This window comes from Callorhinchus milii, unplaced genomic scaffold (genome assembly GCF_018977255.1).
Source record: "Callorhinchus milii isolate IMCB2004 unplaced genomic scaffold, IMCB_Cmil_1.0 Scaffold4, whole genome shotgun sequence".
Classification (NCBI taxonomy): Eukaryota; Metazoa; Chordata; class Chondrichthyes; order Chimaeriformes; family Callorhinchidae; genus Callorhinchus; species Callorhinchus milii.
Genome location: NW_024704745.1, coordinates 56,999,498 through 57,022,925, shown reverse-complemented (window position 1 = coordinate 57,022,925; position 23,428 = coordinate 56,999,498). Strand labels below are relative to the sequence as shown.

The 23,428-nt window shown below is 40.7% G+C and overlaps 1 protein-coding gene across 3 annotated transcripts; it reads left to right on the top strand.

Moving 5' to 3' along the window:
• Positions 1-947: 947 nt before the first annotated feature.
• LOC103184392 (serine protease 23) lies at positions 948-14,577 on the top strand. 3 transcript variants are annotated; one of them, XR_006085014.1, is made up of 2 exons: positions 948-1,427; positions 9,313-9,386. XR_006085014.1 is itself a non-coding variant. In XM_042334313.1 (2 exons), the coding sequence occupies exon 2, from the start codon at positions 13,367-13,369 to the stop codon at positions 14,471-14,473; it is 1,107 nt and encodes a 368-aa protein (XP_042190247.1). In that variant the 5' UTR covers positions 1,052-1,427; positions 13,354-13,366; the 3' UTR covers positions 14,474-14,577. The 3 variants fall into 3 exon arrangements, 2 of the variants coding, with proteins under 2 accessions (XP_042190247.1, XP_042190246.1); XM_042334313.1 differs by lacking the exon at positions 9,313-9,386 and adding an exon at positions 13,354-14,577 and having other exon boundaries at positions 1,052-1,427; XM_042334312.1 differs by lacking the exon at positions 9,313-9,386 and adding an exon at positions 13,351-14,577 and having other exon boundaries at positions 1,052-1,427.
• Positions 14,578-23,428: the final 8,851 nt, after the last annotated feature.

Here is a 23,428-nt window from a genome sequence, read left to right as displayed (position 1 = left end):
TTTCTTAAATGAGTCCAGTGTTCTGGCCTCAACCTTCTAATCCTTAATTACCCTCTGAACAAAGAATTATTTCCTGATGTCCGTCCTGAAATTGCCATTTACAGTCCTGAATCTGTGCCTTGTTGTTCTGGTCTCTATCTGAAAATATTGTTTTCACCTCATTTTCTAACCCTTGCATTTGTCTGTATTAATAATAAACAATAATAAAAATAATCCTTGCATTTAGATATAGTGCCTAATCATGTTGTTAAGACATGTCAAAGCGCTTCACAGAATATGATGTAAAGTGAATTGATTGTATATTTTGTGGGAGAAACGTGGCAGTCAATTGCACACAGCAGTGTCCCACAAACAGTTGTGTTGTTATTACAATTATTAACACTAATAATATTAAAATTAGTAATATTGTTGTTAGTAGTAGTAGTAGTAGTGGTAGTAGTAGTGTATTAGGTACCTAAAGAATTCAACCATGCAGCAAATTATGGGCTGCCAGTCGAGTTATTTTTGCAGACTTAGCAATACACACACAGAGAGAGCTCTGCTGCTCAGTATATGGGTTAATTTTTAATAATAAGTAAAGAGCCCACGGCAATGTGGGTTGTTTACTAGAAATATTAAAGCCGACTGCGCATCAAGCTTAATGTGCAAACATTTTTTTTCATAACATTGCATTAAACCAGCGCAAACTTTTGAGGTAAGCTGTGCAATGCAACTAACCCATAACGACTTATTTGTGCACATCGGTTCTCTCTCCCAGTTAAGTAAGGAGCTCGTTTTACTTTTAAGACTGGCATTGCAGCCTGCAAGTGTGAAGCCTCTCTGGGGGTCCCTGATTTATCCAGAGGCTCTTTGAAATGTGTGCACTGTGTGGGGAGGGGATGGGGATGGGGAGGGGATGGGGATGGTGGGGGATCGATGTGTAATTGTGTTTGGAAGGTGATGAAAAAGTGGAGCCTGATCTGAAGTTTCCCTTTTTTGTGTGTGAGTTGCACTCTGACTCACACAGAGTCTCTGCAGAGGCGGTGTCCAGCCCCACGTGATGGGCAGCAAACACACACTCACAGTCACACACACAGTCAGAGAGGAGCTCAGGGGGAGCACTGTGAGAGCTCTGACACTGAGTCAGTTCTGCACTGGGAGCCTCTGCGCCACTGCAACTCTCAGTTACGCTGAACATTACCACACACACCAAAAAGGCTCTTGCAATAGGGGGGAGAAAAAAAAAACACCGAACTCCCTCCCAGATGGGAAATCCGAAAAGCTCCTCAGTGCATTAAAAAAAAGTTGAGGTGAACTCAGCCCCAACAGCGAACCTTACACACAGGGAAAAGCGAGAGCAGAATGAGAGGCTGTGCACCTGCCGCAGTCTGAGCGCCGCTGCATCAGCGCCGAGAGAGAGCCAAAGGGGTTTTGGAGCAGTAACAGAGGTACGTTGGTCTTAAGTAAATGTCAAGATTGTCACTTGTATGTATCGGGGGATTTACTGCTCAATTGCAAATCGGCCTCAACTTGGGGGACCGACCCACCTTTCTGCGGATGTGGTACCAGTGACCGCATTGGTTTCGAAGGGGACAAACTTTTTTTTTTTCCCCCTCTGGTTAGGAATCGGTTTCAAGTGACTTGGATCCGTGTTGCAACCCCTGGAACCTGTGCGTGTGGTCACTAACTTGGACCTGATCCCCGATCCCGATCCCGATCCCGATCCAGAAAGTCTTATCTGAAACAGCTCAGTTCTGGGCGATGCAGAGCAGACGAGGTTTCTGCTCTAATGCTAAAGGAAGGCAATACCAAAATGCCCACAGAAGCAATAGCTTCAGCGCAACCCATATGCTCAGATGTTTTTGTGCAATCGTGGGTTCTGTTCCCGCTGTCTGCATTGCTCTGTGTGGAAGGCTGATACACTTCTGAGCGGGTTTGCCTGCACACAGATGATCAAACCCAACCCCAACGCTTTCTTTCACAGTCAAATGTTATTGCACAGGTAAAAGGTGGAGGTGACGCCCTGTGATAGATCCAAGATGTTTTGTTGCAGCTGCTGCTTGGTATTGTAACCAGGGACAGGGGCTCCTCCTGTGGTAAAGGTTAAGAGTTTCCAGAGAACTCTTCTTCGAGGTGATTCTTCCCAGTACTGTCCACCAGTCACATTGCAGTTGAAAATCCTAGTGTTTTGGAAGACGACAATCCTCTGATTTTATTAGATCAGTGCCTCTTCTCCTGTCTCCCCTCCTCAGCCCCAAATTCCTGCTCTGGGGATGGCATTGCCCGGCCAGATGCTACACCATCATCTGCTTGAGAGGTTCACCTCTGGAAGGTAGGATGGTGTGTGAGAGCTACTGTCTCGTTGGGCTGTGATACTGCAGCAAACTAGAGCACAGCACTCACATCCAGTCTGGAGAGCAAGTGGAGCTCAGTGACTGAGGGCATCCACTTAGGGCTGCTTAAGAAGACTGTGTTTTGCCCACAAACGACGTGATAAGGCGCAATATCAAACACAAGGATTATAATAATAACACCAGTATTCCAGAGAGGATACACGTTATTACTACACAACAATAACTTACATTTATATAGCACCCTCCACACCGGGCAGTGCCCCAGAGCACTGGTAGAGCCCGATGCCGAGCCAGGGGTAGGGGGAAGGTGACCATAGGCACGGTAGAGGAAGGTCTTCAGGTGCCACCTGAAAATGGGGAAAGAGGGGGCAAGGTTAGTGGAGGGAGGTACACCCCATTAATATAATTTTTCAGCCACGCAGTTTCATTTTAATGCTGTTCCTCTCATCTCATGTTCTCACCTAAAAACAATGAATAATCCTGGGTTCAGTTCCATGCCCATCAAAACAGTGTTTATCAGCAGCTTGTTTAACCTTAGAGAGAATCACAGCTTGCCCCGATGCACCTTCACTAAAAGCTCACTGAACTGAATCTACGTGGTTCAGTATCACTCCAGGTAATGTGGTGAGTTTCCCAACTGTATCTTCATAGAGCTTATAATAGCACTTAGAATCATAATCCTTGCATTTGATTTGTCATGTGTTACATCAAAATATCTCGAAAGTGCTTCACAAAGTTCTCTGCAAAATGTACTAACTATACTTGTAAGCAAACACAGCAGCCAATTTGCAGACAGCAATGCCCCAACAAACTGCCATGAAATGAATGACCAAATTTTTCTGGAAGATTATTGGCCAGGACACTAAAATAAACTCAGTTTCCTTCCGAATAGTGTAATATCTATCTGAATAGACAAATGAGACCTTGATTTAATGGCTCATTCTCATCCGATAGACAGCAATGTAGCTCTTTTCCAGCACTGCACTATAATGTCAGCCTGCACCTTAAGCTCAAAGCCCTGAAATGAAACTTAAATCGACAAACTTCTGAGTTAGAAGTGAGAGTGCTACCAATTTAACTCCATTGGACTGAACAGAAAGACTTTTAAGTTTTTGGAATATAAATCTTCTCCAGGTAGTGCCTGAAAAATGATTACAAATTGTAATAATAAATAATGTATTGTAATATTAACAACAATAACAACTTGCATCTATATAGCACCCTTCACACAGGGTAGCATCTCTGAGCCCTTACATTGTTCAGAATCACAGTAAATATCTTAATTCATGATGTTTTAATGTTTCCACCTTTCAAAGAGCTCAGTTAGGAAGGACATCGCTGGGAATTTCTATGTTGTCAACAGTTCCAAATTCCAATCTCCAGAGGCTCACAGTGACTCAGTGGCTGAGCTTCTAATAGTGACCTGACCAGACCATGTGTGGATAGGGAACATGATGTCTGGATATAGCCAGAGCTGAAACCACTCAAATTGATTCATACACAATCATCATCAGCAAAATTGGTCATTACAGGGAAAATTTAGACATTTAGTATCTCACCATGATAGTGGCAAGATATGGGTTTCTCAACACAAATGTTGTACAATACTGTACGTACTTTGAACAAATAAATTGGGATTGCTCCATATGCTGGGTGGAATCATTGGTAACTTTAAAGGGAAGTCTGGAAAGTAAATTGTAACTGTTTAAGGTTGAATCATTGGTAAATAAACAACAGTGCAGCCCTGAGCATTTAAAGGAGAATATAGAAACTGAAAATAAATGATGGTGAAGTGAAAAATGTGAACTATCACATCACAGAATTATCACATCACATGGACATTTTACCTCCCTTCCCCATTTCATTTGATTTAATTATAAAGGGTGGAATTCAGTAAAGTGAACAGAATGTGCATGATGTATTCTAAAACAGGGCCCCTTCATTTAACATTGTGGACTGGATACCTAATGCAGTACTGAACAGTGTAATCAAATGTATCTTCAATACTTTGCACATCTAATTTTGTTCTTTGCAGCTAGGGGAACCGAGTGGTGTAATAGGTTGATCACTGCCCCTTCTCCTCCCAAAGTTTGATTTAAATCCAGTCCAAACAGATGGCATTACGGTCTACTTTTTCTTCTGGCTGTGAGGATTTAATTTGAATTGAATTTTGGCAGAATGAGCCCAGTCTTGACAATTGGGTGTATGCCAACAGCAGAAAATATTGCACAATTTTATACAAGTTTATCACTGTACTGGCTGGTTTGTGTGATGGGAGGGTTTGCATTTCTGCAATTGTGGAGGATGTCCTTTTGAATTTGGGTTTAAGGTAAAGCAAAGCTGCACTTACCCTGCCCCAACTATATGTAGTCAGGGCAGAGTAACTGCAGCTTTGTTTTACTTTGGAACTTGGCTGTATCTGGCAAATGACTGTGTGATTATTGGACCTCAAAAACATTTAATTCCCAGGCAATTGTGTTGCTTATCTAGATAAGTACTTTTAAAAAAACAACACTGTAAATTCAGAAGCTTGGCTGCTGTCGAAAAAATCTGTTTTCTATACTATTATTTTGTAATTAATATGAAAGTAAACTTAAGAGGTAGTGGATTTCTTCATCCTCATTATGGTCAAAATGAACTTCAGTTGAACATCCTACATTTTTTGTTGTCAAAGGGATCTCATGTTGTATAATGAATTTTACACATTTATACAGCTGAAAGTGAGTTAATAAACTTTTTATATTTCCTACTCCAATATTTCATTCCCCACGACTGAGGAGAGTTCTGTACAAGTATAATGCAAAGCTTCAGGTCCTCTTCCTTACACTGTTTAGCTTGGTATTAGCAGTATGTTTTAAAATATTATTAGAAGTGCTTCCCTCCAAATAATTTGTGAATACATGAACAATAGTGGAATAGAAAATTCCTTTGAAAAACTCGGCAAATGATTGCTCTCCTTGGCAGCTTTTTCCCATTTATTTGTTTGTTTGTTTATTTTGTTCAGGATGTCTGACACATGTGGAAACCCACCTCCATGCTTAAGAGAACCCAAACCAGACTGAGAGCTCAATATATATATGCCATTTACTCTGTGTCGGAAAGGCAAAGATCACTCTCTCACCAGAAGGACCCACCCTGCTACCTAATTCTGGAATCACAGCAATTCCAATCTTAGAAATAATTCTGGATTACTGGGCACATCTTAGCAGGAGCTAAGATTTAGGGCCCCAGAGTGTGTGTTGGGGTACTGCTTGAGTTTAACTAGTTAACCCACATAGCTTGTTATTTTGAGCACTGTCTGGCAAATGTCAAGGTGGTTGTCCAGCTAAGACCAACGATCCCATTAAAGCTTTCACTTGTAGTGTTAACAGGATCCATGTAGGAAGAATCACTGCTCCCAGTGATCCTGGAGTACTTGGCCCTGCCTGGCTCAGGAACCAGATGATCGAAACCACCACAGAGGGTTGACTCAATTCTGACATTCCATCACCGAGCAGGTCAACTTGGAGTCGGTTCAGCTCCAAGGAGACCCTACTTAGTTGCTTACTGATTGTCACCAGTTGGTCATTTTGCAATTATCATCACCATCTGCTTCCTTTACTAAGCCAACTTTCAGTTTCCCCAACTGCTCGTCCATTATCTTTAAACATTTCACACTTGGAACTATTTCAATTTACTCTATGGCTACCAATTTTTAATATCAATGCCAATGCTATAGCAGTTTTAGCTCTAACAGACTAATGTGACTACAACTGAACTTTCTGTATTTGGATGTATTTAGCCAACTTCTGTTATAATGAAACTCTTGTGGTTCTGATTAGTTGCCATGGAAATCAAAATTCCAATATAACAGGATCTCATCTTACTGCACAACAAACACATAGCATGAATTATATATCACGTAGATCACAGCAATTCCAATCTTAGAAAGGTTCTTAACAGTTACAAAGTCCATGCAGAATTACATATTTACTGTGTTTGTCCTTGACTGGATCATTCAGCATGAAGAGAAGGCCATTAGTTTTAACTGCCCTATATTGACTTGAGGATTAAGAAAGTAATGATTTGTCCATGGATAAAATACGTCATGTCAGATGTATGTACAATAATATGAGTATTTCCTTCCCTTTTGTATCATGTTTACACTCAACTTTTATGGCAAATAAAACACTTGATTGATTAGGTATTCATGTGAACATCTGAAGAGGCACATGCTACTCTTACATTACATTACACGAGATGCCATCCTACAGATGAAAAGAGAAGAGAGTTTCTCCCGGTGTCCTTGCCAATAATCCTTCAGATATAATTGATCATTCACTTCATGGCGGTTGATTAGATTTTGCTGTATGCAAAAATTGGCTTCTGCTTTTGCTTACAAATACGCCCTTTACAGTGAAATCCTATGAAGAACTTGTTTTGATGCTGTGTATCAAATATAAGGATTATTATTACTGAACCACCTGGCAAGCAGATCTCAAATGGTATGTGGGCCTGCAAGTGAAATAGATTATAGTTTACAGGAAATAGATCTTTCATAAATAATACATAAAAATAATATGTAATGAAGGCACATAATCAGGAAGAAAAAAAACAGCCCTTTATATTTTTTAGTCTGGTTGAATTTATAAGATCAGTAACACTTAAAGCTGTTGTTTGGTACTTTTGCAGTCTAATGAGCTCCTTAAATTCCACCTAGACTTAGCCTGTAAAATCCATTTTGTTTTAAAATTGTGCAAAAAATTCTTGAATCCAGTCCTAGTTTCGAGGCTGTTTCTGCAATTCTTAAAATGGAATTAATCTGTAGCCCTTTGCTGTACTCTCTCCAATTACCTTTTATCCACTACTGCCATCTACAGGAGAAAATAAGTATTAGTGAGATCTGTGACAGAAAATGGATTAAACTCTGGTGTTTTCCGGGGCAATATTGGAAAGGCCTATATTCAGGAAATAGTATTTCCTGAAATTTAAATCAAGTTTCATAAATTGTGTAAACCTGCCATCAAAATATTCTTTTTCTGTTTGTGACATGGATCTAAGGTGCTGTACAGAACCTATTCAGCACTCTATTTAATAGCATTGCTCTATCCTGGAGAAAGTATTTGGAAGAGGTATATTGCCTAAACATTAAAGCAGGAACAGGGATTTTCTAAAACAGGCTAAGAAAGGATATTGCAAGTGCAAAGAGAATGTTACAGATGTGTATAGTTAAAGATGGTAAAAAAAACAATATCATAACAGTAAAACAAACTAAAGTGGAAATTACAGTGCAGTATAGTGGTGCTCTTATTTTCAGTATATCTTAATGGAATTCTTTAATAAGTAAGGCATTGAAAGTGCAACCAGCCTCCAAAATAATTGAACTTTTAGACTTAATAATTTTTACCAATTAATTTTTCTTCTCTAATTTTTTACCCTCCTCACTTCCTCTCCATATAATTTTTCCTTTCTGCTGCAGGAATGGTTTCAGACACCCAAGTGATCATAAACTCACATGTGAGCTTTTGACATTGGGAGGCTATGATGGGGTCATCAACTTGGTAATGTTCTGACCTCACCTGATGATCACACACAGTTGTAAGTTCAAGAGCTGACTGTGGATGCTGAGCATACTGCAGACAAAAAAGCTTTGTAAAAATCATCACTTTACTTTCCTTTTTTAGATAAACTGCAACCCCACCCCAGGCCTTCCAGCTCCCCCCTCGAAAGCTTACCCAGCCAGCTGTGTAAAGTACTTTGAAATGTCCTCACGACATAAGAGACACAGTATAAATGTAAATTGTATAAACCATGTAGTCTACTGCATTAATAAGGGTGTATTATAAAAATTCTGTGATGAATGCAAAAATTTCAACCCACTCCTCGGGGTCAAAAGCCATAGGTGTGAATGCCTTGCCCAGGTGAAAGGATGTCTGGAATGCTCTGTCAATGGAGCAGTGTCCTACTTACTCAATTGATAAACCTTTAAATAACTAGCACTATCCTAAAGGACAATTGTACTAATTGTACTTTTATATTGCGGTGCTGGAGGCTCAAAATCCAGTGACAAATTGGAGATTCTGCTTTATTTCAAGACTCTGCTGGTTTTACATTGTCTCTGCATGTTCTGAAGACACTCACAGTAAAATAACACCTAATAGCAGCAACATTGACACCTATCTGACAATAGATCCCTGGTTTATCTTATCACTGGCATTACGAATACTGCTGAAGTACGAAGCCTAAATCTGACTCCAGCAGCAATCTTAAAGGTTCCGGTGGACATTAAGGATCCCATAGCACCATTCAAAAAGAGAAGGAAATTTTTCCTGGTGTCCACAATAAAATTGGTCATTCACCTCTTGGCTGATGGTGAGACATTGCTATGTCCAAATTACCTGCTGCATTCGCCCACAAAATATACAGTCAATCCACTTAACAGTATATTCTGTGAAGAGCATTGAGACATCCTCCTGACATGAAAGGCACTATACTAAATATAAGGACTATTATTGTAAAGGTTATCTTAAAAAGTTGAATGTGTACTTATCTTTAATTAGTAAAGATAGTTAGAAAGTTTGAAAAACATATGAATAGTTTTAAATGAACATTCCTCTGCCAATTTTCTCTGCTCTTTCTTTTCTTTGATTCTTTTCCCTCCTATTGGTGTCTGATTTGATGGGCTCCAGACTTTGGTGACTTATTCAAGTGGCCATTACCACTGTGCGTGTCTTGACAATGACTGCCATATTTAACTGTAAGAGTCATTATAGTCAAGCTCAATCCTGTTCGTACCTAGTCTCCACAACTGCACACACATACATTTATGTGCACCTCCAGCAGGAAACAGATAGTGATCGGGAGCAGAAACTCTGGCTCATTTGATCCCTCTTTTTACTCAGGAAGCTATACAGTATTCAATTATAACAGCTCCTTACTGCCTTATTGCCTCCATTGCTGAGCTCAGCACAGACTCAGTTTACAACTTGGTCTCTTTCAGGTCTTAAAGGCTCAGCTACTCCCGTGGTAAACTCACTGAGCTAGTGAAATAAATCTTGAGTAAAGTTTGCAGTGAGTATCAGATGTTAATGCAGAGATCACAATAATCACATACAATGTCAAGGGCACTTTTTCCTGTCAGTTTTTTCATAATTACAGATGCTTTACAGATCCTGAATGGATAAAATCACAGGTTCCAACAATGCTGCACTTATTAGCTTTTGATTTTTGTTTGAGTATTAGGTTAAGCAACACAGTGTGCACTGACGTAATTCTATGGTTAATGCTTTGTAGCTGTTGTTTTTAAAGCTAGACATTTGAAGAGACAGTAACCCTTTTGTATGCCTTCCGCTGAAATCTCAGATGGCGAAACACCCACTCCAACACTGACTAATGTCAAAGCTAAGAATCTGACATTTTAAAACTGACAGTGTCTTTAAATGAATCTTGCAAAACAGGAAAAATCACTGATCTAGAATGTAACAAGTAAATTCCCTGTTTTATTTTGTTGCTGCATAACTGATACAACAGACTTGTTCCCTTCAATTTGATGCTGTGCATCCAAACAGAACTATTTTATCTTAAACGTGTTGTTTCAACTGATAGGTTACTTTTGTGGTTTGGCAACATCATTCTATCTCAAGAGATAAACGTATTAATGCTTTGATGCTTATGCGTGACAACTAGATTAAAATAACTATAAATTAATAAAATTGAAAAACAACTCTGCTGTCAGATGCACTGAGACAGCAGAACAAGTGGACACAGGTTTAGGGTTGCAAAGGGCAATTTCAGGACAGGCATCAGCAAGTATTATTTTACCTAGAGGGACACCAATGATTGGAACAGATTACCAGGAAGGCTGGTTGAGGCCAGGACACTGAGTGCATTTAACAAAAATAGCTTGGTGTGAAGATGAGAGGGTGTTACGATGGGTATTGTGATTGTCATCTTCGCCTCTCTTGTGACCTTCAGAAAAGAATAGAATAACCTGAACACTTACTGCATTTAATCTCAAAGATCATTCTGGAGACCAAAAATAACTCCAAATTCCTATTCTCCACCACCCACCACCTCCTCCATGCGTCCCCTCAAGCACCCTCAATCATTACATCAAACGTCAAGTGTGAAGAGATTGTGGACTTCCTTACCTCTAAAATAGAAAACATCCACCTGGCAGCCTCATCCTGCTGCCCTGTACCCCCTACCACCCACTCCATTCTGTCTCCTTCACCCACCCACCCCAACTCAGCTCCTACCACAACCCCCATTCTAAATTCCTTTGCCCCCATCTCTCCTTTCTCCCTCTCATCCTCCATCACCCTGATGAAACCCATCATCTACTGCCTCGACCCCACTCCCCACCCAGCTGCTGATCACCCAGCTCCCCCTCCTCTGCTCACTGCTGGCAGACACCATTAACCAGTCCTTCTCCTCAAAATCAGTCCCACTCCTCCTCAAAACCGCCGTCATCACCAATTTACTTGACACCACGTTCCTTTCAAATATAGTCCCACTGGAGACAACCCTCCTTCCTTACAGACCTCACTACTCCTCCTCTTTCACCTTTAAAGGTCACTTTCTTACTGGAAGTAAATCCCCTCACCCCTGCACATGTACATAGATACAGTAGAATTGATATCAATTCCACTGGGAAGTGCGCTGACCCTCTACACAACTCCAACTATTTTAAAGTTACATCTTTTATGTGTTTCTAACTCCACCTCCCCCTGTCACAGAGATAGCTCCCACCCTTCGCAGCCTGCTTTGCAGAGAGAGATATGGACAACTTCTAGGCAGCCTTCCACAGCTGGCTTGCTTCTCAGACTTGAGATAGGCAGGTGTCTGGGGCTGCAGCCTTTTCTTTCTGTGGTCCATTGTTCTTACATCTGTGCTCAAGGACCCGACTGCTCATTATCTCAGAGGAGTGAACATCTGCCCAGGCAGGAAAATATGAAATGTAATCAGAAGCTGACCTCAACCCGTCCAGCAAAGCTACTTTTAACCCCTCAATTCTTCTGGAACATTCGGTTGCTGCTATCAATATACCAATGGATCCTGAGGTGATAGTCAGTATATATCAACAACACCCTCCTTAGAAAAACCTACCCTCGACTCCTCCAACCTCGGCCACTACTGGCCTATCTCAATCCTGCCCTTCCTAGCAAAAGCTTTGGAACGCGTTGTTGCCAACCAACGTCTCACACACCTTTCCCTCAACTCACTACTTGGACCCCTCCAGTCCAGTTTCCGCCCTGCCCATGGTACAGAGACAGCGCTCGTGAAAGTCACAAATGATGTCCTGTGACCGGGGCTCTCCCTGCTTCCTCATCCTCCTGGGCCTCTCCACCATGTTTGACACAGTCGATCATGGCATCCTCCTCCACTGCCTCTCCATCATCCATCTCAGTGGGAACGCACTCGCTTGGTTCGAGTCCTACCTTACAAACCGCCAGCACTGCATTTCCGCAAATGTGTTTTCTTCTCAGCCATGCCTGATCAGCTGCGGGTACTCCAAGCCTCCATCCTTGGCCCCCTTCTCATCCATAGACACGGAGTTAACTTCCACATGTATGCGGATGACACTCAACTCTACTTCTCCTCCTCCAGCCACAACCCCCAGTCCCCTGATGTTTTGTCAGCTTGCCTGTCGGACATCAAGAGCTGGACGAGCGCAAACTTCTTGCAGTTAAACGTCAACAAGACAGAAGCTATACTCTTTGGCTCCCGTCGATGTCTTCTGTCTTGCTGCGTTTCCGACCTCCTCAGTTCTGTCCTGCGGTTCGAACCTACCTGATCTGTCCTTAAATCTCTCTGAACCCGTGCGCAACTTAGGCGTCAGGTTCGATCCCCAGTTATCCTTCCTCCCCCACATCCAGTCTCTGACCAGGACCGCTTTTTCCTTCACCTCCGCCACATTGTCTGTCTCCCAACAATACTTCACTCCACAAGCTGCCGAAAGCCTTGTCCACGCCTTCGTCACCTCTCGGCTGGACTACTCAAACGCCCTCCTCGCCGGTCTCACCTTCTCCACTATTTATACAATTTCGGACCTCTGTCCACAAGTTTTACTTGCGTAAAGTTTCATATGTCTCACCTCCAGTTACTGACAGGAACTTGGTGCATGCCTATTAGTGAATCCAGATAACAAAATCAATATTTATAACTGCATACTCCTTGAAAAATTAGATGCTTAAAAATATTTCTACAGGCGTAATGGGTTATTTTACTCTTGATTTATTTGATGCTGGGTTGTGTTAAGCAGAGACAATCTTGTCAGGATAGAACTCTTGCTGCCTAAATTGTCAGATCAGCATTTTATGAGTGCAATTGTGAGGAGTTAGTTTGGGGAAGTGGCCTTTAGACCTGCGATTGTCAGAGTGTCGTCTGCAGTGCTTGTCACTCGTGAATGCATTTGTCACATCCCGCTTGGATTACTCAAATGCACTCCTTGCCGGTATCCCCAGCCCCACCATTCAAAAGATCCAGCTTTTTCAGAACTCTGCCGCCCACATACTGACCCGGACCAAACTCCGTACCCACATCTCACCAGTTCTGGCCAGGCTCCACTGGCTCCCCATCACCGAACAGATTTACTTCAAGATCCTCACATTTGTGTTCAAACCCCTTCACTCCCTGGCACCTCCCTACCTCTCCGACCTCCTTACTCCCCAAACCACCATGTCTGCTTGACTGACACCGGCCTCCGGCTCATCCTTCGCGCCCTCTGCCCCACCATCAGAGGTCGTGCTTTCAGCCACTACACCCCAAAGCTTTGGAATACTCTCCCTCAATCCCTCCACCTTGCCCCCTCTCTCCCCTTTTTCAAATCCCGCCTGAAAAGTTTCCTCTTTGACCGTGCTTCGGGCCAACTCCACCCACAACCCCCCCCCCTCCCCGGAACCACCCCCCCTGGCTCGGAATCAGGCTCTGCCACTGTTGAGTGCTCTGAGACACTACCCTGCGTGGAGGGCGCTATATAAGTGCAAGTTGTTGTTGTTGTTGTTGCAGCACTAACTAAATTCTGTTCTCTCAACAGCAGATCAGCCTTCAGCATGGTAACGTTGCCAGCACTAGTCCTTTTCTTGTGTTCCATTAAGCAAGTTGCATTGTTCAAGCCAGAATGGCAATCAACAAATATACCTGCTGTTTTGCCTCAGACAACTATGACACTAGAGAACCCCCACTTTCAAGGTAAAGCCAAGCTGGAAGTAACATCTCTGTGTGCATTAGATTGTCATAAGAAAGTGCCGCTACCAACCTTTGAAGATCTGAAAGAATACCTGTCTTACGAAACTCTGTACCTGAATGGAAGTCGAACTCTCACAAACGTGGGAATCTATAGATTCGCTCATGCTTATTTGGTAGACAAAGGCAGAACAAGAACAAAACGGCAGATCTATGGCTGGGATAACAGATTCAGCATTCTGGGGAAAAACTTTCTACTGAGATATCCTTTTTCAACTTCAGTGAAAATATCCACCGGTTGCACTGGGACATTGGTAGCTGAGAAACACGTTCTGACTGCCGCCCATTGTATCCACGATGGCAAGAGTTACGTGAAGGGTGCACGGAAGCTGAAAGTCGGATTTGTCAAACCAAAGCAAAAGGAGAATGGGAAAGGCAGAAACCAGACCACATCATTCTTTCCAGAAAAAAACAAATTCCATTGGATACGAGTAAAGAGGACACATGTTCCCAAGGGATGGATCAAAGGTTCTGCCAATGATATTGGGATGGATTATGACTATGCATTGCTCGAACTCAAAAGGGCTCACAAGAAGCCCTTTATGAAAATAGGTGTCACACCTCCTCGTAGGAGGTTGCCCGGAGGCAGGATTCATTTTTCTGGGTTTGACAATGATCGTCCAGGAGATCTTGTTTATCGTTTCTGCACGGTCGAAGATGAAACTTATGACCTCCTGTACCAGCAGTGTGATGCACAGCCGGGAGCCAGTGGATCAGGAGTATACACCCGGATGTGGAAAAGGCAGAATCGGAAATGGGAGCGGAAAGTCATTGGAATATTTTCAGGTCACCAATGGGTGGATAAGGATGGGGTGCAGCAGGACTACAATGTCGCTGTTAGGATCACTCCACTAAAGTATGCACAGATTTGTTTTTGGATCAAAGGAAACTACGTGGACTGTCGAGATGGATGATGCCTTTTAAAAAAATTGCTAAGCTTTTAAAACTATGTACCGTGCAAGCAGGTAATTCTTGTATTGTGAGCAGAAATATTCTAATATAAACTCGTCTTACTGTGGGCGCTGCTGTTCTTTTGTTGGGAATGCAAGCCAAGAGAGTAAAAGTCTTTGTTGCAAATAATGCTTTCAAGCCTCTCACCAATGCTGCTGTGTTTTAAGATGACATCTTGAATTAGAGAGATCGAATCACTCTTCATAGGCTTGATTTTCAAATAATTTCTTTCTCTCTCACACACACACAAAAAAAATCAACCTTCTCTCAGCCTTGCCATCAAGCTAAAAATATTTTTAAATTAATTTAACGTCCATCTGAACAGATACTGACATTAACACTGGCTATGCTGCTGCCACCTCTTGAGATAGATTCCTAGGTAAACTGAATTTTCCTGGCATTATTTCAAGGGCTGGAATTCATTTTTATAAGTTTCTTCTCTGTAGGTTTTTATTTTTAATTGAAAGTTGGTTTAACAGGAATACAAGCCAATGTGGCAGGCAGGGAGAATCAGTGAGGATCCAGTGACTCCTGCTGGCGAGTACTCATGTGGGGATAGGATTGAACTCAGTCCCGACACTTAAATAGCTTGCTGACGCTGCACTCACAATGGCTTCTAGAATGAGTGACTGGAGTACCAGGTTAAGTCAGCATCTTCAGAAGACGATGGGAGAAAATTAGGAAGAATGGGGGTAAAACTAATTTATTTAGCTATCTCCAGCGGGAAAATGTTCAGAAATTCAGCGTTGCTTTCCTATTAGCAGATAATTTTTTTAAATGTATTCCAGGCAGTCAAGTGGTCAAGTGTTCAGCTTGAATATTCACTCAGATAAAAGGGATCATTGTCTAATGTAGACCATAAGAAAACAAATAGAAATCTCACATTTGACCACAGTGGTAGTCGTGCTTTGATGATGGAGCTGGCATTTTAAAGGGAAATATTTGCCAGGAATTTCTGGTTTGAGAGTCAGAAATTCTTCCAGGCAAACATTCCATTGGGGGAACTGCAATCTGTTATTTTATCACCAGGACAAAGCTTTGAATCTGTGACACGTGAATCGGGTGTGTTACCGATGATAGTAGCACTTTAAATTGCTGAGAATGTGTTCTGAATGGACCTGTGAACTTGAAGCGCTGCCACAGATGAAAACTTATGTGCGTCTGAAATCAAAAAGCTATTAAAGTTTTTAAATTACATTCAGCTCGACAGTCCACCCACACCAGTTACATCACCAGCTCAAGCTACCTCAACCTTGAGTGTGTGAGTGGTGTGTTTCCAAAACCTTTCTTGCATGGTCTTCCAAGCTTTCCTGTATAATTTCTATCAAAGATTTTCAGCTCAACAAAGCAAAGTCTGGTAGTACTTAAAAAAAATTGGGGTCTAATGTGTATAATTTCTTAATAAATTGTGGAATTCTTTGATAAAGAATCCAAATCATGCTAATGAGGACTCCTTCTGATATTCTGAATTATGTCACGTCAACCTACAGAAACTCCTATTCCAATAGGGTCTATTTCTGGTGCAGTGCTCCTATGGGTTTTCATGGAGATCCTTGCTAAGAATTGTTAAAAAAAGCCACAAATTAGACTCCAAATAAGCTTTCTCAACACGTAACCTTTAATGTGCCAATGACATAGCGCAGTGACCAAAGCAAGCCAAGCCAAGTCTGCTTCCTGCTGACAGAGCTTGTCTGTCACTTTTCGCCAGTTGTATTTGTAGTTCATTCCATTAACCTCTAGATATTTTTCAAGCAGCTATATCAATTGCTGGGGTATCTTCGAGCTGAAGGTTCCAAATCATAATGCCTTTCCCTTCCTTTCCTTCAAATGATATTCTTATTTGAAGAGAATAGTAACGTTTCAGTTTCACTGGAAATATCATAGGGTTCTCCTGTCCCTTTGAATTATTTACCATTAAATATATTCTGGTTGACTTTGCTTCTGTTAGATCTATGTTTCTGTTGGGTAAAGTGGAAACATAAGTAAACCTCAGTGATTTCTGTACATTTGTCAGCTTTTTGTATCCAATGTTAACATTCAAAGCCCATCTGATGAAAATGATAATACTCAGATTTAAACATGTGTCTTGTGACATAGTTAAACGTTTTCTTCTATACTTCATTATTTTTCACGGAATGGCTTAAAATGCTTTAAAATTGATTACTACAATATTGTATATGCTTTGAACATGTCGTTTCCAATGCCATACATTATTACGGTTCTAGATCAAAGTAGAGCAATTCCATGTAGCACAATATATTGTGACAGGACTATGTAATATTCTGAATCTTAAAATGTTATTTTTGATTAGTGTGATAATAGACTTTCCATAATAGTGTAATACCTCACAATATAGCAGTTCTAGATCAACATCAAATGTTGTAGTGAAACATTTTTTAGGTCAATGTTACATGATGTTACAATACAATTTACATTTATGTAGCACATTTCTTGTCGAGGTGGCATCTTAACAATGCTGGCTCTTGGGTTGTGAGTTGAAGGAGGTTGGGCGGGGAAAGATGTACGGTCAAAGTGATAAGTTTTGAGGGAAGGGAGGAAAGGGGTTGGAGGGACTCTCAGATGGAGTTCCAGAGAGCAGGGGCAGAATGCGAAATGGGAGACATGAAGCAGGACAGTGTTCACTGTGTGAAAGGAGCCGCTGGGATGGAGGTTACAGAGATAAGGTGGGGCATGACTGTGGAGGAATTTAAAGGTCAGTGTTCAAGGTCAATGTAACATTTTGTTCTAGATCAGTGCAGCATACTGTTGTAGGTCAATATAACCTGTTCTAACTGGATAGTGAATAATACTGCTCTATACCAATGTGGTACACAGTGCAACTTGCTGTTCTAGAAAAAATATATCACTCAGCGTAACATATTGATCCAGAACAATGTGATACTTTTTTAATACAATATAATAGGTACAATATACCTTTGAAATTCACAGGTGCTATAACATTTCTCAAATTCTACATTTTCTTCAAAATCCTGATAAAACATTTATTTGGTCAGAATCTTTATATCTCTCACTTGATGTTCATTACTGCACTCATCAAGTGGTTTGAGATCGTCCTTCATGTGAAAGGTGCTATATTAATACATGATGTTACTTAATGTGGTCATGGGAAATGTCACATGGTAATGGTCCTTACCACAGTGTGGTTTGCTCTTTTATATTGATTTAAGAGAAAGCATCACCTGGAATTGATATCAAGACTAACCAAACGACAACGCAAGAGTCTCATTGGGGGCATTTGATTAAATGTTCTCCTGCTTCCCCTTGCTCATATCTCCTCAATACTTTGAGACCTGCCAAAAGAGATGGTGTTAATGTTGCTTTCACCATCCCTCCTGTTCCTTTTATTAGATTCTTCCTCATTTTTGTATGTTAATGAAACTCCCAACATTGCAATTAGATTGGAGCTCAGTCTATCAGCTTTCCTAAACCCAGTAGAAGAGGTACAGGCATGGCCTTCAGTTCCTTGACTGGGTGAAGCTGTGCATCACCAAGTACTTGCAGTCAGGCATGTGACTTCAGTCTTGCGACAAGTGATCTCAGTCATGTAACACATGGCCTCAGTCATGTAAATTGCCTATCCATCATAAAAGGGCAGAATATTAGTTGCTGTGACCAATGTCAAGTTGGTTGTGCAGTCACTTGGGTTTTTTCTGCCAATATACTCCACACCTCTTTCTTTAGCTAAGTCTGTGACTGACTGGCACACTGGGTGACTCTGGGACAGCGCCTGTTTATCCATTGGGCTTGTTTATATCATGAAAGTATCTCTGGGATCTATCCAACTTGTGGAATAAGATAGGGCACTTCACCTGCGATTACTTGAAGTTGGTCAATATTCCTGAGCAATGACTTAACATTGGTCACAGCAACTAATATTCTGCCCTTTTATGCAGACAAATAATACTTGGGTCTTTTAGTTAAACATGTTAATAATGACTGTCCAGCATATTCGTGAGATAAATCAAATAGATGCAGAGTACCACTGACAGCCAGATGTGTTTATCTTGTGATGTGACTATCACTACCCCTCCTAGATTATTATTATGCACTTTGGTGCTCATTGATTGGACAAACCCTCAATAGTTTTTTCAGCCTCTGTACAATGGCACAGTCAGAATAATCAACAACATGCCTGTTGAGAAGAAAGCATTTTAACACCTGTGCTAGCTGCTCTTTGTGGGCTTACATAAACTGAACGACTATTCAGAACGTTCTAAGCAAGTCAGTGTTGGAAAGCAAGACGAAAAGGAAGTCAGTTAAAATTATTGAGGTCACACGGTCAGAAAACAGAGGTGTACGTGGATTGATTACATTTGAATGAGATAGCATCAGAAATATGATCATGAATGTTGATGTGCCAGTAGCAAGATTTTTTAAAAAGGGTTTGATGTCTAGAATTGCTGAAAAGAGACAGGATCTAGTTGTGCTAAACATCTGGAGATTGAGTACGATAATGGTTAAGATGTGCTTCAAAAGTAGTTTACTCTATTTATAGTGTCAAACTGGCTGAAGTACTATAAGGCAAATCTGTCCATTTGCATTCATACTGGTCTATGTAAATAAAACACTAGAATTAATATTTTGAGCCCAAAGATTGTTGCGTTTTAGTCTAAAACTGATTGTAAGGTCTTGTCAATGTAATGCCTGTACTGTTCTGCACTGAGAACTTGTTTTCATTTCTTGTTTTCCTTGTTTTGTTTTTGAGGTATTCTTCACTTTTCTTTCATTGAACTCAGCCCTGGGCTTTGAATGTACACAACCTAATGACAATGTATATCAGCATTTTAATCATTAAAGCAGTCAATAAACTCATCTCAGTTGTGGCTTATTTAATTTATCCTGCTCCAAAACTCTGCCTGGAGATAAAATCGATGGGAAGTCAAACCTTCATGAAAATATTCAATTTGGTTCCTTGTGGTTTAGCTGAGGGAGGGGTCACTGTACCAGTCATATCTAAGTCCCTAATTGTTTTATATGCAATCAAGATGAGAAAAAGGAATACTCAGGAGACGTGAAGAATAGAAACCCAGGAATACTGACATGCTAAATTAGGTAATAATAATAATCCTTGCATTTGATCCTTGTATTTGATATAGCCATTTGGCACGTCCTTGAGACATCTGAAAGCACTTCACAAAATATACTGTAAAGTGAATTGACTGCATATTTTGTAGGCGAAGCATAATACTCAAGAATGATGACCCAAAGAATGTCATTCTGCATATTGCAACAATGTTGATATACCTGTAGCTATGAGTCCCCTTCCCTTACCAGCCATAAGATATGTGCCAGTAAATAGTTTAGTGTAAGCAGCCAGGTAAAAGGTCAAAGTTTTATTGAATCAGGACAGCATAATGCATACAAGGCACATGCACACAACGTCATTCCTCACAGGTACAACATCAATTTTCATGTACACGGTGTAATTCGCGTAAAATAAAATCTCTAATTGCTTAACAATGGGAACAGAAATGGCATTCCTTCACCTATAATATCTACCTTTTCACTTTTAGTAGTGCTGATGGCATTTTAAACAATCAATTAAATCTGCATTTCCTCTCCCCGACAAATATCTGTTAAATAAATTAGTTCCCATGTAGCTGCAGATCTGATCTTGGAATGGCTGTCAAAGGAGGCCCAATGGAGATCCCACATAGAAGCACTAGACCAGTAAACCAACACTGCCAAAACACACTATATTCACTGCCTATCAAACCCTTCCATTTAGACTATTTTTTGCAAAGGAACAAAAGAAAAAGCAAGCTGAAACTCAAAATTGTTTTGATCATCTCCGGTTAATGAAGCTCCTGCTGTCACATTCATCCGAACACAACAGTAAAGTTCATTCCCTGGTCACCATTATTAATAACAGAGCTAGAAACTAGGTCAATCCACCAGCCGTATTGCTCACCAGTGTGAATTATTCACTGGTACTACTTTTCAGACATTGTTCACTCTCAGACATAAATTTGGATTTGTTTCAGATATCCACGTACTGTGAACATGGAGAATAGTGAATGATCCACACATCAGGGACATTGTCACTGTATTGTAGGCAGTGTCTGGTGGGCACTGTTGGATGTAGGTCACTTAGCTTCTCATTCTTCCACTTTATTACTTCTTTTAAATAAAAAATAGAATAATTGAACAAATTTCAAGTTGCAGTCAGTGAGGCACAGTAGCAGCATGTATCACATTCAGACCAATTCTTAGACGAATGCTCCAAATGTGCATACAGTGGAGGTTACAATGCTATGTTGGCTGGTCACAGCATTTCTGTTGTTTCCGTACTGATCTAATAAAACACATCATCTAAAATAATATAAATACCATTGTTCCACATGGAACTTATTTACTCAGATGTTTGGAACATGAACTCCCATCTGAAGTCGCATAACGACTTGGAAGTGCTGGAGGGTCGTGTGGGTTGATTCTCTGTTGAGACAGTGGGATTACAATCAGTACAGAGCATGCATTAGGCCTTAATTTGAGACTGTTAGTCACACATTCTTAGCTACAGGATGGAGTGTGGCAGTTGAGATTGTATTAAGTGGCAGAGGAGTGAAGTTACAAAAGTGACCTGATCAGTTGGAGAAAAGTTTAATTAAATATTCTTAATAGATGGAGTTTGTCACAATTTAAGAGTTGCTATAACTTTCACTGCATGTTAAAGGTAGCATGTTAGGATTGGCTTTAAACGAGTTTGCCTTAAGCAACTAACACAACAACAACAACAACAAGATTCCATTTATTGAGCGTCTTTCACGTCGGGAGGACGTCCCAAGGCGCTGTACAGTTGGGTGAGGACCCGAGCATTGGGGGGAAATGGTAAGGGTGAGGGGAGGGAAGGGAGGGAGCGAGGAGGGGGTAGAGAGTCGAGAGGGGAGCTGAAGGCACGGTCAAAGAGAAACACACACATCTCTGCAACAATACCCTGCTAAGACAAAACCTCCTTGTGTGCTTCTCTTACGAAGAAGTCCAAAGTCATTTATCACTTTTTTGCCAATCATCTCCTTGGATCACAGTATACCTCTTCACATGATGGGTTACATGAATGTGGAACACATTGCTTCGAGTGGCTGTTGTTTCAGACTTGACTGTGATATTTGAAAGAGAGATGCAGTAGATAGGTATCATTTGATAGTGCTCTCGCCTGTGAGTCAAAAGGCAGTGCTTTCAAAACCCACGTTGGGAGGCTGACACACCAATGCAATGCTGGGGGTGTGGTGCAGTGTTGGTGTTGTCCTTTGGATTAGATGTTAACCTGAGTTTTCTTCACGCTTATTTGCTTTCAGAAATGTGGAAATAACATTTGTCTTTCCATATTTATCACAATGAAACAATAATCCTATTATATTTATTCTCCAATCTCTATACAATTTTCAAAAAATATAATTATTCAGTGCGATGCTGGGGGGGGCACTGCATGTCTGGAGATGCCATCCTTCAGATGAGAAGTTAAACTGAGGTCCTGTCTTCCTGTTCATTAAAGATCCCATGGCTACTTGAAAAGAGAAGGAAGTTTCTCTCGGTGTCCTGGCCAACAAAACCCCAAAATATTCTGGAAGCTTGAGGTCCTGTGAGCTGGAAGGCCTTCTTCATCTAAAACCTCTTCTGTAATCTCTGGTGCGTGATAATCCTCCATCCCGTAATTCTAAATTGTGTGCTAACATCACCATCTAGTGGCAGAGATCACAAACTGTGTTGTGAAGGAAAATTAAACCAAGCTGAAGAATTTGTATTTCGAGTTCTTATTGATAAAGTGTGTGCCCAGAAATAATTATTGTGTTTTTCTTTTTTATAAATTACGAATGAGCACAATAACTCTCCCTGGAGTATGAGAAACTGGAAGGAAAGCCCAATGAGTGCATCAAGTCCTAGTTATTAAAAATCACATTTTTGCATCCACAATATTAGCAACAATTGCTTCAAAAAAATTCAAAAAAAAATAATAAATTGGTCACTTCAATCCACGACTGTTCATGGGATACTGCTGTGCGCAATTGGCTACAGGGTTATGCCCACAAAATATACAGTCAATTCACTTTATAGTATATCATGTGAAGCGCTTTAAGACGGCTCGAAGACGTGATAAGGATCTTTATCAAATGCAAGGATTATTATTATATAACAATTGGCTGTCATGTTCACCTACAAATACAGTCACCACACTTTATATATCCTGTGAAACACTTTGAAATGCTCTTCATGAAAGGCACTATACCAAGTGCAAGGATTATTATAAAAGAAGTTTTAAATCAATGCTATCTCACAGAGAGCTTTATATCTCAATGGTGTTGGTATGAACTTCTGGGTTGATGCTGTTTTGCCAATCTTTTAGTCATTCGCTCTCATAGGAGACTCAATAGAAGGTTACTTCTCAAACCAGCCAGCAGAAAGCGCGTGCCTAATGGAAATTAACTGGAATTAGGTCCAAGTAAAAAGCACTATATTATTCATTAGACATGCATGTCTTAGTTCTGACGGAGATTAAAGGGTTTATTTTCCCATTTTTGGTCAGTTCTGCCAGTGAAGAAAACTCTTGAGATTTTACCTGTCATTGTGTGGTAAGGTATCTTATCCTTCACAATTTTTTTTTTGCCAAGTTTTTGCAATGTTCCTCAACGTGTGAGTCAGTTTTCCAAAAGACTTTGTAAAGTTCAGAAAAAGAATGAAAATGAATAGGATTAGTACTAATCTATTGATAAGGGTCCTAATTTTGTGAGTAAGATGTTACACAATACAGCCACTATCTACTCAACAAACTAAACACAAGCACCAATGCAATCTTAAGTGTATGTTTCGCTAGATATGTTTTTCATAAGTGCCAATGGATTCCCAAACAGAAAACCAATTGACAACTTTACCAAGTTACCATCCAGAACTCTACAGCTTGA